General features: G+C 48.1%; 1 protein-coding gene across 1 annotated transcript in view; it reads left to right on the forward strand.

The window, feature by feature from the left end:
* The window catches only part of LOC144115910 (uncharacterized), a 175268-nt gene that overhangs the window by 62742 nt on the left and 95450 nt on the right, over positions 1–17076 (forward strand). The window contains exons 38-58 of the mRNA XM_077650542.1: positions 439–504; positions 595–651; positions 746–793; positions 877–933; positions 1014–1061; positions 1413–1478; positions 1571–1627; positions 1718–1765; positions 1854–1910; positions 1995–2042; positions 2657–2722; positions 2815–2871; positions 3909–3974; positions 6935–6982; positions 7517–7570; positions 7652–7696; positions 7776–7829; positions 8384–8443; positions 12375–12440; positions 12531–12587; positions 12674–12721. Coding sequence (XP_077506668.1) covers positions 439–504; positions 595–651; positions 746–793; positions 877–933; positions 1014–1061; positions 1413–1478; positions 1571–1627; positions 1718–1765; positions 1854–1910; positions 1995–2042; positions 2657–2722; positions 2815–2871; positions 3909–3974; positions 6935–6982; positions 7517–7570; positions 7652–7696; positions 7776–7829; positions 8384–8443; positions 12375–12440; positions 12531–12587; positions 12674–12721 — 1173 coding nt within the window. The remainder of the gene's footprint in view (positions 1–438; positions 505–594; positions 652–745; positions 794–876; positions 934–1013; positions 1062–1412; positions 1479–1570; positions 1628–1717; positions 1766–1853; positions 1911–1994; positions 2043–2656; positions 2723–2814; positions 2872–3908; positions 3975–6934; positions 6983–7516; positions 7571–7651; positions 7697–7775; positions 7830–8383; positions 8444–12374; positions 12441–12530; positions 12588–12673; positions 12722–17076) is intronic.

Consider the following 17076-nt stretch of genomic DNA (forward strand, 5'->3'; position numbering starts at 1 on the left):
AAAGGCAGTTTAAATGAGGCACGCATTCGGTATATCTTCAGCCCACCTGGTCCTCCCTACCAACCTCCACCTCCTGTGGCGAGACCACCGTACGAACAACTTAATATTGCTTTACATGTCCATACACTCCTGGCATTCACTTATATATTTGTGTCTTTATTATTTATAACGACGAAACTATCATCGCCATATTTTGGCAAGCAATGGTTATGCAGCGGACGGTTCATCCACAAAAATAGCGCAAGAAATTAATTCTCCGAGGATCAGTTTCGCTTCTTCCAACGGAATCACCGAATCATGGCTGCAAATTCGTGAAACGTGACAAAAGGACTACAATTTGCGGCGTGCGGTGAAGCGAAATTCTCTCCTTTCACTGTTTTCTCATGTTGACTGTGCTGCCTCTTAGCAATTAAAAGCGAACTGTAACCGCCTTCACAGGCCCACCCGCCCTCCATCCCGGCCCCCTCCAGCCTACCAGCCTCCGCCCCCTGTGTCCCGACAAACGTAAGTTTATCTGATCGCACGTTCACTCTGTATGAAAACGCTCCAGCTGTAACTCCCATGCAGCGGTTAACTAGAATGTAAACCTCTTAGGCCACCTACTCGTCCGCAACGGCCTCCGCCTGGACCGCTGCCGGTGGGGAGACCACCGTAAGGGTTTCCTATTTTCTGCTAGATTTAGTACAGATCATGGTATTCAATTTTTCCTTTGCCGATCACAGAGCACTTTTCCCTGTTTTTCTAGTCCCCCTGGTCCTCCTTACCAGCCTCCTCCTCCAGTTGCCAGACCTCCGTAAGAAAATTTGTCACCACCTTTGCAGCATCACTGATAATGTTCTATAGCACCATTAACGTAAACACTTTCCGTTGCTGCAGACCACCACCTCCTGCCCCACGGCCTCCCTCGGTACCACCCCCTGTAGCAAGGCCACCGTAAGGGTCATCCTAACTGTGATACAGTTCAAGTAAACAAGAGGCGCTTTAACTGAACCACACATTCGGTATCTTTCCAGCTCTCCTGTTCCTCCTTACCAACCTCCACCTCCTGTGGCGAGACCACCGTACGAACAATTTGATATTTTTTGCATGTCCATACACTTCTAGCAATCGCCGAGATATTTTGGTTTTCATTACTTAAATTGCCGAAATTATCATCGCCGTATTTTTGCAATAAATGGCTGTGCGGAGGACGGTTCCTTCCGAGAAATAGAGCACGAGCATACTTCTCTATAAACATCGGTTTCGTTTCTTCCAACGGAAGCTTTGAGTCATTTATAGAAATCCTTGAACCATGGCAGAAAGGAATGTAAGGTACTGAATGCAATGCTGCGAAATTCTCTCCCTTCACTAATATCTCCAGCTGAGTGAGGTGTTTCTTAGTAGGCAAAGGCTAACTGTGACCACCTTCACAGGCCTAGCCGCCCTCCTTTCGGGCCCCCTCCTGCCTACCAGCCTCCGCCCCCAGTGTCCCGTCCACCGTAAGCGCATCTGTTCGCTCATTAACTCTCTCTCTGACGACGCTCCAGCTACAACTTGCATGCAGCAGTTAACTTTAATGTAAATTTCATAGGTCACCTCCTCCTCCGCCACGACCTCCACCAGGACCGCCGCCGGTGGCGACACCACCGTAAGATTCCCTAATTTCTGCAAGATAGAGTACAAATGCTATCCAAATTTTGGTTTGATGATTACAGAGCACTTTTTCCTCTCTTTCTAGTCCTCCTGGTCCTCCTTACCAGCCTCCTCCCCCAGTTTCCAGACCCCCGTAAGAAAATTTGTCACACTGTTTACATCACCGGCAATGTTTTCCAGCCCTATTCCGAACAGATTGTAAACACTTTCCGTTATTGCAGACCAACACCTCCTGCCCCAAGACCTCCCCCGGGACCAACCATCGTAGCAAGGCCACCGTGAGGGTCACCTTAACTCTGATGCATTACAGTCCATGAAACAAAATGCTGCCCAATTGAAGCACTTATTTGATATCTTTCCAGGCCTCCTGGTCCTCCGTACCAACCTCCACCTCCTGTAGCGAGACCACCGTACGAATACCATGATATTTCTGCATGTCTAAACACTTTTTGCACTCAGCGAGCTATTTTTCTCGTTTCTTGGCTTTATGGGGTTTAACGTCCTAAAGCGACTCAGGTTATGAGAGATGCCGTAGCGGAGGGCTCCGTATAATTTTGACTACCTGGGTTTTTTTAACGTGCACTGACACCGAAGAAGGCTCCCTAAAGGCTCCCTAGCATTTCGCCTTCATCGAAATATGATCGCCGCGGACGGCTTCGAAGGCACGTTTTTCGAGTCAGCAGCCGACCATCATAACTGTTGATCCGCTGCGGCGGCCGGCTGAGCTATATTTCTTTCGTTTTACTATTTGTAATGGCGAAATTACCAACGCCCTATTTTAACATGAAAGTTAGTGCCGAGAGCAATTTTGTGCCGGAAATAAGGCACGACACATTTCACTATAAGGCAGAATTTCTCTTATTCCATTAGAACTACTCAGTTAAAGGTATGAATGCTTTGGGCGTGGATAAAAGTGCTATAATTCACTCAGTGGGATTCAGCAAAATTCTCTCCATTCATGTTTTTCTCCTACTAGCTGGACTGTTTTGTAGCAAATAATATGGAACCCTAACCACCTTCACAGGCCTACCCGCCCTCCATCCCGGCCCCCTCCTGCCTACCAGCCTCCACCTCCGGTGTCTCGACCTCCGTAAGGGCAATTGTTCGCGCGTTTACTTTCTGCATAGCGATTCTCTAGGCACGACTTCAATGCACCTATTAACTGGCATAAAAATTTCGTAGGCCACCTGCTCCCCCGCGACGGCCTCCACCAGGACCCCCTCCGCTGGCGAGACCACCGTAAGGGTTCCCTATAATATGTAGGACGTAGTCCAGATTATGACATCAACCATTTTGTTTGATCACATCGCACTCCCGTCTTTCTAGGCCTCCTGGTCCCCCTTACCAGCCTCCTCCTCCAGTAGCCAGGCCCCCATAAGAAAATTAGTCAGGCTCTTTACTGCATCACTGACATTGTTCTCTAGCCGCATACTGATCAGATAGCAAACTCTTTGCTTTCTTGTAGACCGCCTTCTCCTCCCCCAAATCCTGCTCCAGGACCACCCCCCGTTGCGAGACCACCGTAAGCGTCTTCTTAACTCTGATGCAGTTCAATCTTTCGACCAAAAGGTTGTTTAACTAAACCACGCATTCGATACCTTTCTAGCCCTCCTTGTCCTCCCTACCAACCCCCACCTCCTGCGGCGAGACCACCGTACGAGCACCCTGGAATTTTCCTGCATGCTTCTCCTTCTGTTCAGGAGCATTTCTTGACTTTTGCTCTTTTTTATTAATTTTGCTATTAAAATGCTGCAATTTGCACACTAGCAGTAGTGGTTTCGATGGGGTGCAGTTAATGCTGTGACAAGCGAAATAGGCAGGAATTCATATGAAAAGTGAGCCGGTCTGCTTTCGTTGCTTGGAAAACTCATTATTTTGTTTCTCAACTATTACTTTACATTGAGGTGACGCTTTGTAATGTTATTTTTTCAAGCTCGCAGCATCTAGTACGCGGCTTCATGAGAGTTTCTTACGCAAGATGCAACCAGATTAGTCTGGAATTATTGCTGACGTGGGAAACTGCTCCTAATTTATTCGATATCTTAGTAAGCGATTTTTGCGCCTTACATGAAAAGTTTTTTGTGGGCTTTAAATTGATCGCGGCCGAAAGCGGCGATGATTCTCATGTGAAAGTATACTTGGTGACTTTAATTTATTTTCTTGACATACATTTACTTCAATCGCTGGAGAGCTAACAACCCCTCGCCTGCATTGTTTTTCGCTGCTGTTTGAGCTGCTTTACATCCCTTAATATGCAATTCTAACCACCTTCACAGACCTCCTCGGCCGCCATCTAGACCTCCTCCTGCTTACCAGCCTCCTCCTCCAGTGCCCAGACCACCGTAAGGGGAACTGTTCGCTCGCCTATTTCTAACACTGCCCCTGGAGTAATTTATATTCCCATTGAAGGCAGACCTTGTAGTGGGATGTGCTACGGGCGTAACGATGTTATACGTTCTCAAGCCAAACAGGCCGCGCTCGAAGGAGATGGCGGACGCTCGTAGCTATTTTTTCATTATCAGAAAAGTTGTGAACATACGTGGCATAAGCTGTGCATTGCTTTGCTCCCACACCTCATATCTCAGGCGGTATTAGCTGTGCGTCGGGCGTGCCTCTGCATGCTAAGGGGCTGTGGACATAGTTCACTGCGGCCGCCATTTCGTGGTACTAATCTGCCGGGTGCGCTGAGTGCCAGCCGCCACGATTCAGCGCCTGGTCATCGTGAAGAGACCGCCATGTCTGGGCGTTACGCACTCTGAAGGTTTCAGTTTTTTGGGGGCCACTATTCTGCAAAACACATGATTATTGTAGCGAAAGCTACATTGGCCACGAACTCGCCGTTTCGCGGTGCTCGCAGTTCCACCGTGGTCGCACCACACCGCGTAACCAATCACGTGACCAGCCAATCAAGATTAACCAAGGCTAACCAAGCCATGCCTTAGCTTTCGCTATGTATATCCTGGCATAGCCGAGCTAAGCCACTTCCAATTTTTTATTTCGGCTACTGCACAATATTGCATGAAATCATCTGCCACTTAAACTTTCGTGTCGAAATCAGTTTTTCTGGCGGCACCTAATTTTCTCTTCTCGTATAATTCGTGAAATAAGCCATCATTTGTAAATACCGGCTTGCGTGTGGGCATCTTCAACAAAAGCGCCACATTTTTTTTCAGGCCTCCAGGTCCTCCTCAAAAACTTCCTCCACTGCCACCGGTGGCAAGGCCACCGTATGCGCATTTTTTCACTGATATTAACAGCTCGATTTAGACGCAAAATCTAAAGAACAGGTCCACGTAGCTGCAATATGTTTCCACCGTAAATAAAATGCGGCATCTAGTCGCTTCCTGAGCGCAGCACACGTATCGCCGAGTGTTGACCGGATTCAGTGCTGCTCCGTAAAAGTTGCGCCTTGCTGGCGACGGTCAGTCGTTTCTATTTTGCGCCATTTGGCTGCGTTCCGCCGGCGCGTGAGCCGGCTGATCTCACCTGGATTCCTTGCGTCGGCTTTCCGCTCTTAAACATTCCCTTCTTGCCGCGTGCTTGGGGCCTGGACACACGAGTTAGCAAACGTTGCTGAGAAACGTTAGCGTGGCGTCAAATTTCATGGGGAAAGCACCAGTGCTCACAACTCACTGCTCAACATGTTGAATCTTTCCCCTCCGGAAGGTGATTGCAAAAATAATAGGCTTACTGAGCCGTAACCAAGAGGTGAGTGGCACCACCTTCGAGCAGTGAATGCGTGCGGCTCTGCAACGAGAATGTTGGCCCCTGAAATGGTAGCCGGTGTGATTCCCGTACGTAATGTTGATGTCGCTGTTTCTTATTCCATTCGCTGGAGAGAAGGAATCCATGACCCGTTTTTTCATGTTCATCCAACGCGAATGTTATCTATTGTTCTTCGCAAGAAAACCGGCCCTGGGGCATTGTATTTTTAGTGCCACAATAGAAATCCCCAATAGTTACTAAGCATTTCAAGGAACGCGAGGAAAGCCAACCTATTTCAAATTTAACAAACCCTTTGTTAATACTAAGAGCGCGATGTCAGGGCTAGATGAGGACAGCCCTGAAGTTCGCGTGAGGAAAAAAGTGACCCGCCGTCATCGGACAAGCACCAAACGGCGGTACTTACTGCAGTAGTATTCCGCGTACTCGAACTGTATACCATATACATGCTGCTCTGGAAGACAGTGGGACTAATATCGATGACCACAGCTATTTCGCTTCCGCAAAATGTACCTGCTTGCTATGCCACGTACACCGTTTCACCACTATTCTCTCGGAATCTGCCGGTATGCACACATCTTTGTTCAGGGCGCGAGCGTCTTCCTTCTGCCCATAGACAAAAGCGCCAGCGGAGGTGAACACCACGGTGCGCGCAGTCAGTGTACCGCACGGACGGGCCGCTTTGAAAAAGTCATGCATGATCACCGCGTCCCCCAGTAAATGCACTTTAGTTTGCGCTAAGTGCACGGTAGTAAGCGGTGAAGTCTGGTGATTATACGGAAATAATATTAATACAATTTTAGAGTATAACTCGCTGGTGTTCAATTGAAAGGGTAAAATTTTGTAGGCGAACCAGTATATATTTTTTGCAGAAGATGCTTTATTGTATCTTCGTCCTTGAAGAAGATTAAGTGCATTTCAAGTTGCCTGGCCTTTCTGGGTAAACTCGTGGAAAGAAAACCGTTCGTTAGAAAGTACAACATTTTCGAGCATTGTTTTGCATTGCGGTCGCGATGAAGGCTTTTCGTTCTGGCAAGTATTATTTTAGTACATGTGAAAGAACAGAACACAGACTTTACTGATTATGGTGATCGCAAAGCGTAGCTCCGAAAGCCAGGGAACCGTAAGGATAGAGAGGAGAAGTTTGTGGAAATCATGGCACCATCTGTGATTGAGTACGTTGAACATTCCATTCGTAATTTTTTTTCGGCGTCATGTGTTATGCTCCCACAGACAGCCTCCATTTTTCCTGTAATGTTTGACTTCAGAATCAGCGCACCAATGAGCATTATGGTTTTGGCCATAATGGCCTGGCATCAAAACTAGCAATTTTCAAGATGTTGCGTATATACGCTGGGAAAGTGGAATCCTATCAGCCATTCATAATTTTTAGAGAAAACATACTTCTTAGTCCAAATGAAGACAGCTCTCGTTTTGGGCAACTGATTACTGCGCGTTGATGCTTGGACTGCAGACCGACACGAAGTTGAAACAAGAAAAATTATCTGAATCGTGCATATTATTCTCGTTATTTTGATACATCCTTGACAAAGTTATCATTAAATTTGTTTTTATGCAGACCCCCTGCCCCACCATTCAGGCCTCCACCACCTGTGGCCAGGCCACCGTAAGACATACTTCTCTGACTCTCGGCCTATCATGTGTCTTGACCACCAAATTTCCGGGTTAATACTGCGGTCATTACCAGGAGCTCACATTTGTTCGACTCCTATATAAGCAACTGTCTCATTGGAGGCTCACTTTCTAGCCAGGGCCATCCACATTGGCGACGTACCCTCATAACACAGCTTTTTTTGCATATGATTTAGACCGCCGACTTTCATGTAGATGAAACTAGCGCTGATAATGGAGTGCGCCGACAGGGTATATTTCCTGCTAAGTCACAATTCCTTCGCCCACTTTCAGTGGGCTATAATATTGGTCCAATACATAGTGCAACAAGTAATTCTTTTTTTCGCTTCTTATAACCACCCACACTTTAGCTGTCTATTTTGCACAGAAAACAGGGTTCAGGCGATTATAAAATACGAGCAAGGACACAGACTACGAAATAAAGGCGCTACGAATCAGCGCGACAATTTAGCTCTTGATCCTGAAAATAAGTTTTCCCAACTTCTTAATACACACCTGACCTTTCCAGACCACCAGGTCCTCCTCCTAGACCTCCGCCAGGACCGCTTGTCTCTAGGCCACCGTAAGGCAGTTTCGTCATTTTCTCTCTTTCTTTACAACCTCTAAGCTCCTCCTTACCTCTGCCTCTTGCTGCCTTCTGCAGGCCACCCCCCTTCCAACCTCCTCCTCCTCCAGTGTCTAGACCACCGTAAGCAAACTGGGAAAAGTTCTGTTTGGGACCAACTTCATCGCGAAAAAGCTCCAAATTCTACTGCTCTTTGTTACAGCCCACCTCCACCTCCTGCTAGGCCCCCAACAAGACCACCAGTGGGCAGACCACCGTAAGCACGGCACATTTCTCTTGGCACTTGGCGCAATAGCCGAAACAACTAGCTATTATGGTTACATGATGCAAATTAGGCGAACTACTCTCAGGTTATCCTTATGCTTTAACATCCTTTGGTTTTATTTTTGTGCCGCCCAGCGGCTTCTGAAAAGAATGGAGATGTGCGAAAAGGCGTTTCGGTGGCAAGTAAACCAAAATAAAGGAGTCGTCTTCTAGGATTTTGGAAGAAAAAAAAATTGTTCACTATGCACACAACCGAATATGGCCGCATTCTGGGCGTTATCTTTTCAGAAAGGTATATACTAATGGTTTTTTTCAAAGCCAAATAACCCAGCACTTTTTCGACAACGAGGGCTAGTGCGATACACTTTAGTCTAAACTGCTTATGCAGTTTCATATTGGGATTTCAAACTAAATATCGCCTCAGGTGCATAGAACCGAAACCTGTCGCCATGCACTAACTGAGTTTAGTGAAACCATCTCTAAAGATGAATGGTTCAGCAATGAGGGTAACTAACCGCATGGTCGCTATTACTTGATCCTTTACAGATCTCGTCCCCAAAGGCCTCCCCCTGCCTACACCCCTCCTCCTTCCTCAGCAGCACCACCGTAAGGCTTATTGCACCGCATACTATTTCATTGTTAAGCTATGACGCAGAGCCTTGATTAGCATCAGGTGTGCCTTCACTGCCCACCTCCATGGCACAAAAGAGAATTTTCTTCACCGGCGATTTTTGATCAATGCTCCAAGTGCCGTTTCAATGTAGTCATTCTACTGTTAAAACTCAGACCAAAACGGTACACAGTAGCTTCTTTCAATTCAGTAGTGGTAATTTCGTCGTGGTCATGATTTACATGCACATAATGCTGCTCACAAAGTGTCCTTTAACGTAAAATATCCAGATCTTTGTAGATCTTTTTAACACTCTAGATCTCTACCTTCAGCACGCAAGATCTGTTTTTGTACAGGGGACAAGAAAAAAATGGTTTTGCGACCCTTTTAGGATGCAGAGTCTTTTTGAGTACTTTCGAAGCGTTCTTGGTAAACCTGCAGGTGACAAAGAGAAACCACTCTGTAATAAATGCCACAACCATTTTAGATTTAATTGCAAATTTTTTTTTCACAGTATTTAAAGGAATGGCATGGAAGTGGACACCTATTGAAAGTCAAATATCGTGGTTGAGAGAAGAAAGATGGCTTCTCTTGATTTGCGATGAATTCGCGTTACAAATTTTGTGTAGGCAAGGTTGGGCTACAGGCACAGAGGGTTTAGCACTCCTATGTTTTTTCATATGGCCAATTAAAGATCATGACGAATGATGACCCGAATTCACAGTTTCAGATATATGGGAGATAGTTTTAAGTGGAATGGCAGCCGTAGGTGCTGTATTCTTGTGTGATTTCAGCACCCCTGCTTCATGCCGGGGATTAGTATATCGGCATTGCTTGCGACACTTCCGTGCAGAGCATGAACCAGTGAAGTGTGGCCGTTTGTTCCGCTCAGTACATCTCACGCGTTAGGCGCTCTGAACGTGAAGTTGCTGAGCACTATGCCCTATTGTAGACCTCCTCCATCGCTCAGGCCCCCAACAGAATTTCCGCCTGGGCCTAAGCCAACGTAAGGCAACCTTCCGCTGCAAGCTTCATTAAATAATGGTCACAGTTAAGACAAGAAAGTGGCAAATTACTATTTTTTCCTATTAAAGACCTCCCGCCCCCCCTTACCAGCCACCACCACCGCCGGCAAGACCACCGTACGAAGCACTTCATAAATGCTTGCATGAATCTGCTTCCATATACTCACCTCAGCGGACTCCTCCGCTTCATTAACGAAAAGATGCCATTTGGAGAAACAGCCGTTCATCCTCAAGCTACCCAATCAAGTCGAGGAGAGAACACAGCCTCTATGGCCGAAAGGCTATACAGCATTTTAAGCTGAAAATAATAATAAGAATAACTGGTTTTAGCGAAAGAAAATGGCACACTATCTGTCTCATATATCGTTGGACACCTGAACAGCGCCGTAAGGGAAGGGATAAAAGAGGGAGTGAAAATAGAAAGGAAGTAAGAAGTGCTGTAGTGGAGGGCTCTGGAATAATTTAGACCACCTGGGGATCTTTAACGTGCACTGACTAAGCTGAAAATGCTGAATTGATATTTGCGAGATTTTGCTAAGTATAGGCGCAAAGGTAAACGGCACTAAGTTTACGCGCATTTAATACTAAGTATTTCGGGTACGAAACTAGGTGAGAGGCAGCCATATCCAGGTTGGTCGCATTAAAGCTTGCCATGCATTTGCAGGATGCACTTTCCTGAACCTTTTAAGGTACGACGCGTTCATGTGCATTGAAAGTTTATATAGCACAGCATAGTTTTGTATCCCTAAGCAGTGACTACTTCAGAAAAGTACGAGAAATTGCCTACACTGCGTCTTTCATTGATTCTTTATTTGTTCCTTGCATATTGAATCTGTACGCCACTGTTTCACAGAGGGTTCCAGCTTTTGATGAATGATTCCCCGCGACACTGAAGCAGTATCCTCGCCACATCATGCACCGGTTCACTTTTCTCTAAGCGTAGACAGCTGGGCTAGTTGGTTCACAGTATCATTATGATACATCGTTCTGGCGCACGAAAAACACGGACGAAGGAAGAAGACACACAATCGCCGGACATCAACTGAAGTTTATTCACAGAAACCAGTCCTATATGTACACATGTGACCACCAGGTTACTGATATCAAAAGCACAAAATCACAAAATCGGGAAAACCAAAAGGCAATCAACCAGAGCCACAGGTTCCATATCGCACACGTGCCTTCATGCAAATCACCCACAATTTCTGTGCCTAGCTGACACGATCAACACCGTTAGCCTTCAGATAATCTAGTTCCTTTCTTCTAAGCACAATAGAGGGAGTACTGACGCAGCGATCTTTATCATTGGCAATACAGAGGGCTTCAAAAATTTCCCGGCTTTTCTGAGTCCTGAACTTTCTTAACACACTTGTTTCTTCCAAAAACGCCTTGCATGCTGGCTTATACGACGCCTGTGCCGCCTAGTAAACGAACCCAAAAAGAGGTCTGCCTGCAAAATTAGGCACACCAAAGCCCTCGTCGACTGCAAGGTTGGCGTGGTGTATAACAACCCTCTCGCCTGTGGCAAACGCTACATTGGACAAACCGGGCGCTGTATCAACGAACGCTTGCTAGAGGATCGCAGGACAGTAACTTCGATTAGTGGCGGAGGTCATTTAGCTGACCACATTCACCGTTGTTCGTATAAGCCAGCATGCAAGGCGTTTTTGGAAGAAAATTCTAAGCTCGTGAAGAGAGCTATTGCAAAAAACTGCATCCGCCCTGCTCTAGCCAAGTCGTGTGAGCATCGAGTCCGGGAGAGTGTCCATGCCCAACTAAGGCGTCTGGAGAAGGCAGGTTTCCAGAGAGAAATCGTGGCCTCAGTGGTCGAAAGCCAGATTAGCGAAGTAAAATCTGGTGGACGGCACAGGCAGGTGGATAACACACGCCCGCAACAGCGACCTGTCGTTGTGCCTTACTGGCACAAGGTCTCGCACCGCCTCAAGAAGGTCGGGGACAAGTGCGGCATCCGTGTAGTGTTTTCAGCTCCGGAGAAGCTGGGACGCCTGTGCCGCCTAGTAAACGAACCCAAAAAGAGGTCTGCCTGCAAAATTAGGCACACCAAAGCCCTCGTCGACTGCAAGGTTGGCGTGGTGTATAACATCCCTCTCACCTGTGGCAAACGCTACATTGGACAAACCGGGCGCTGCATCAACGAACGCTTGTTAGAGCATCGCAGGACAGTAACTTCGATTAGTGGCGGAGGTCATTTAGCTGACCACATTCGCCGTTGTTCGTATAAGCCAGCATGCAAGGCGTTTTTGGAAGAAACAAGTGTGTTAAGAAAGTTCAGGACTCAGAAAAGCCGGGAAATTTTTGAAGCCCTCTGTATTGCCAATGATAAAGATCACTGCGTCAGTACTCCCTCTATTGTGCTTAGAAGAAAGGAACTAGATTATCTGAAGGCTAACGGTGTTGACCGTGTCAGCTAGGCACAGAAATTGTGGGTGATTTGCATGAAGGCACGTGTGCGATATGGAACCTGTGGCTCTGGTTGATTGCCTTTTGGTTTTCCCGATTTTCTGATTTTGTGCTTTTGATATCAGTTACCTGGTGGTCACATGTGTATATATAGGACTGGTTTCTGTGAATAAACTTCAGTTGATGTCCGGCGATTGTGTGTCTGTTCTTCCTTCGTCCGTGTTTTTCGTGCGCCAGAACGATGTATCATAATGTCACTTTTCTCTTTGTTTTTCAAAACGTGTCGCTGTTCACCTAAACAAGTTTGCTGTTTCACTCCTCTGCAGATACTGGTTTGTTTCATGTCTGCCCATTTCTTAAAGTTGCATTGTGAGCTGTTATTCCATTTGGGGTTTTAATTCACTTGAAAATCACCACACTAGAGAGTCCGTGAGAGAATGTCAGTAGGTCTGTAAACAAATCATAAAAAAACCCTTCGCAGACCATCACCTCGTCCATCGAGGCCTCCACCACCTTTCCAGCCCCCGCCTTCTATGGCCAGACCACCGTAAGCGAAAGCATCCGCATATAATTTTAGAATAAACGTGCTTTGACAGTCGCCGCGACAGGCTGTATTAAAACATCTATCTTTCCATAGACCACCTCCTCCTCGACCAAGGCCTCCTCCAGGGCCTCCCTCCGTAGCAAGACCACCGTAAGAGGCTTTTACACTGACGCTAAATTCCGTGCCAGCTCATGAAGCGATCCTTTGAAGGAACTGACTCCTCTTTCCCATTACAGACCGCCTGGTCCCCCGTACCGGCCTCCACCTCCAGTACCTCGGCCCTCGTACGATCTCCGTTGCACCATACTGCATGCTCATTCACGATGAATTGTTAACTGCTTCTATGTAGATAGTTGCGTTAACCTAAACACGTAGTACGCTGAACAAAAGACAGCCTTGCTATGCTAACAAATTTCCGGGAGAAACGCAGAACCCAGTCAGCCTTTTGCTTGCAAAAGCATAGCGGTAAGATTAGAAGGTTCTGCCCTTAATGAGCAACAAGCGAACAAAACAGAGCACGCAAAAAACTAAGGCATATCGCTGATTGGGCGTTCTGCTTGACGACGCGAAGGTATGCCTGCTTTTCCCTACAAATTGTTTTTAGGTCACACACTGAAGGTAGTGTAACCACTAATTAAATGTAACAAATACTTAACATAACAAACCCAAGGTTCAACAACCCACTGCGAGGTAATATACTCGAATTATGCAAACGCGACGAGACGCGCCGATAATGTCAAGTCTTCACAGCAGAATGTCGCTCCATCTAGCTTTGCGCCATTTTTCACACAATATTGAAGCGGAAAGACGACGAGACTAGGCGAGTGATCGGATGGACGAAGACGAAGACAACGAAGTTCTGTCTGTGTTTGAGGAAGCGTCGTTTGCAAATTCCATTTCATCAACTGGGATTGCCTGTGTCCTCCATGGTTGTTCTTTCCATTGGCGCTTCTTTGCTTGGACGAAGCGACAGGAGTGTGCGCTCTGCTGTGCAAAATTTTCTTCAAGAAACGCAGCGACTCTCATTCTAATTTCTTTTTCCCGCTCTCAGTTATTACGACATTGAAACATTACAGGCATTGTATACTATTATGCACATTAAGCCACTGTCCCGTCTTCGATCTCCAAGTTAACAGGACCCCTGTCCTTACCTCTGCCAATCTATCAGACTACATACTATTTGCACTCCTTTTCCCGTCAAAACTTTCCTCTATCCAGTAATTAACCGCCTGTGTCTTTGCCATTCCCCAGTAGTGGGTATGTGCCAGCAACGTCTGAGACCTTCCTTCCTTCCTGAGTGACCCTCGTAGCTGTTCCTTCGCTGGTGTACATAGCTGTAAATATATTCTTTCCCGCAACATATTTGGTGGAGGTGCGCCTTTCCCCTACATCTACCAACGACGGAGCTCCGCAGCGGCCGACAGCTGCCTTCGCTCATCATGACCCAGGACGCCTGCCAGCAAACATCACCATCGGCCATGCCATCACTCGTTCTTTCTGCTCCTCGTGACCCCGGGACATTTTCTGGCACCGACAACATTGACGTGGACAACTGGATCCAGATGTATGAACGCGTGAGTACATACAACCACTGAGATCGAACCCTTATGCTCGCCAATGTCATTTTCCACCTAAAAGATACCGCCCGAGTCTGGTACGAGACTCACGAAGATGACTTGACCAGCTGAGACGTCTGCAAGCAGAAACTGCGCGACCTGTTTGGACGGCCGCTCGGCCGAACACTCGCCGCTTAGAGGGACCTTGCATCCCGAGCTCAAACTTCTACGGAATCCTATGTTTCGTACATTCAGGACGTGCTGGCCCTATGCAATAACGGTGACAATAACATGCCCGAATCTGACAAAGAAGGTCACGTGTTGAAGGGGATCGCCGACGATGCCTTCAATCTGCTCGTCTACAAGAATTGCACTACAGTCGACGACATTATTAAGGAATGTCGCCGCTTCGAGGAAGCTAAAAGCAGGCGTATTAGCCAGCCGTACACACGCCTCCGCAACACGGCTGCCACTTCCTAATGTGAAGACCTGCTGCATCGACAAACTCCTGCGCCTTCAGAAAATGTGACCCGCATCATTCGACGCGAACTCGAAGCCATGTCCCCTGCCTCCCTGCACCTACGTGATGGCGACAACCACTTGCCAACCATCTCTATGGTACAAGCCGTCGTCCATCAAGAGCTTGCAAATCTTGGCCTCCAACCCGTCTGCATCGTACGTCCTTCATCCCCACCCGACATCACTGCGATTGCTCCTGAACGACCTTCCTACTTCACTCCACGTCGACGTAACCCTAACGACTGGCGGACACCCGACGACAGGCCCATTTGTTTCATCTGCCACACTATTGGACACATCTCCTGTCACTGCTGCAATTATTGGTCCCGTCGTAGCGCATACAATCCTTTCAGCTCTCACCGCAACGATGAACAGCCCAGCCACTTCACGCCCCCTCCAGCCCGGCAGAGTGCTACAGTCAACGGCCAGTTTTCCCGCCCCAGCCGCTCCCCGTCCCCCCTGCGTCGGCAGTATCGTTCGCCCCTACGCCGTCGCTCCTCTCCTGTCCCCTACGTACGCTCGCAAGCGGAAAAATAGACACTGCAGAGTCTGGAGGTGATGCTGCAGTACAACCCTAGTCCCAAAATTCTCGCTTAGCCCTCCGCGCCCGCCAAAATTTTCTCGTTGTTCACGTCGATGGAGTCCCTGTGAGAGCCCTGATCGATACGGGCGCGCACGTGTCCGTCATGAGTTCAACCCTCCGACGCCGCCTAAGAAAAGTACTGACCCCTGCAGCCACAGCCGTTCTCCGCGTTGCCGACGGCGGAACGCCTCCTGTGGTTGGACTATGCACAGCCCGTCAGACCATTTCCGGCCGCCATACATCCGTTCTATTCTCTGTTCTGGACCAGTGCCCTCATGACGTCATTCTTGGCCTCGACTTCCTGTCTGAGCATTCAGCCCTCATCAACTGCGCCACCTGCGTTGTCCGGCTTTACCTTCCCCTTTCTGCTGAGTCACCGTCCCCAGTTGTACCTCGCCTTTGTGCTGTCGACTTTGTCCGTCTTACGCCTAAAGCCGATACTTACATTTCTTTCTCATCTGTTCCTCCTGTCCCTGATGGTCCCTACATAGTCACTCCGGACCTTGACGTCGCCCTCTCACGAAGTATTGCGCTTGCGCACAATGTCTGTACAATGTCGGCCAACCGAGCGTACCTTCCGGTTCTGAACTTTGGCTCGTCTATCCAACCGCTCCCGCAACGCATCTCTCTCGCCACGCTCTGCCCGACTGCCGAATGTGTCATATCAGTCGTGGACACCTGCTTACCTTCTACTCATCAAAGCCTGTTGCCTGCGGCCACGTCAACCGAGGAACCAACGGACGACTACGCCGACATTATCTCTTCTGACCTTCCGCCGATGCAAGCTCACGATCTTAGGTGCCTTTTATCATCTTTTCGCGGCATCTTCGACTTTGATGCCCGTGTTTTGCCTCGTACCTCTGTAGTGACGCATCGCATAAACACTGGTGATGCCGCTCCTATCCGCAGACGTCCGTACCGCGTGTCCAGCGCTGAACGCATCGTCATCAATCAAGAGGTGGACAAGATGCGCGCAAAAGACATCATCGAGCCCTCGTCAAGCCCTTGTGCTTCACCAGTTGTCCTGGTGAAAAAGAAGGACGGCAGCTGGCGCTTCTGCGTTGATTACCGGCACCTAAACCGCATCACAAAAAAGGACGTATATCCTCTCCCGAGGATCGATGATGCATTAGATTGCCTCCACGGCGCCAAATATTTATCTTCAATTGATCTTCGATCGGGGTACTGGCAAATTGCCGTTGATGAAAAGGGCCGCGAAAAGACCGCCTTCGTGACGCCTGATGGCCTATACCAATTTAAAGTCATGCCATTCGGACTCTGTAACGCGCTGGCTACCTTTGAACGAATGATGGACTCTCTTCTTCGCGGCTTTAAGTTGTCGACCTGCCTCTGCTACCTTGACGATGTTGTGGTTTTCTCGCCTACTTTTTCCACGCACCTCAAACGCCTCTCCAGTATTCTGGCATGTTCCGTAACGCCGGACTCCAGCCGAACTGATCAAAATGCAAATTCGGTCGCCGCCAACTCACTATTCTCGGACACCTGGTCGATGCTTCTGGTGTCGGCCCAGATCCAGTCAAAATTCAAGCCGTCAAGGACTTTCCTCTTCCTATGTCGTCGAAAGATGTGCGCAGCTTTGTCGGCTTGTGCTCGTATTTTCGCCGTTTTATCAAAGATTTCGCCGGCATCGCTCGCCCCCTCACCGACCTTCTTAAGAACGACACCCCCTTTAACTGGGGCCCTGCTCAAGAGCACTCATTTTCCTCCCTCGTTCAATTGCTAACCTCTCAGCCCATCTTAGTCCATTTTGACACGTCGTCTCCCACAGAGGTTCGCACCGACACCTCCGTATATGGGATCGGTACCGTGCTAGCCCAACGTCAACAGGGACAAGATCGCGTCATCGCTTATGCTAGCCGCCTACTTTCCGCCGCAGAGCAAATTTACTCCATTACTGAGCGCGAGCGTTTCGCCCTTGTCTGGGCTGTAGCTAAATTCCGCCCGTACCTGTTCGGCCGCT

Source organism: Amblyomma americanum, chromosome 1 (genome assembly GCF_052857255.1).
Source record: "Amblyomma americanum isolate KBUSLIRL-KWMA chromosome 1, ASM5285725v1, whole genome shotgun sequence".
Taxonomy (NCBI): domain Eukaryota; kingdom Metazoa; phylum Arthropoda; class Arachnida; order Ixodida; family Ixodidae; genus Amblyomma; species Amblyomma americanum.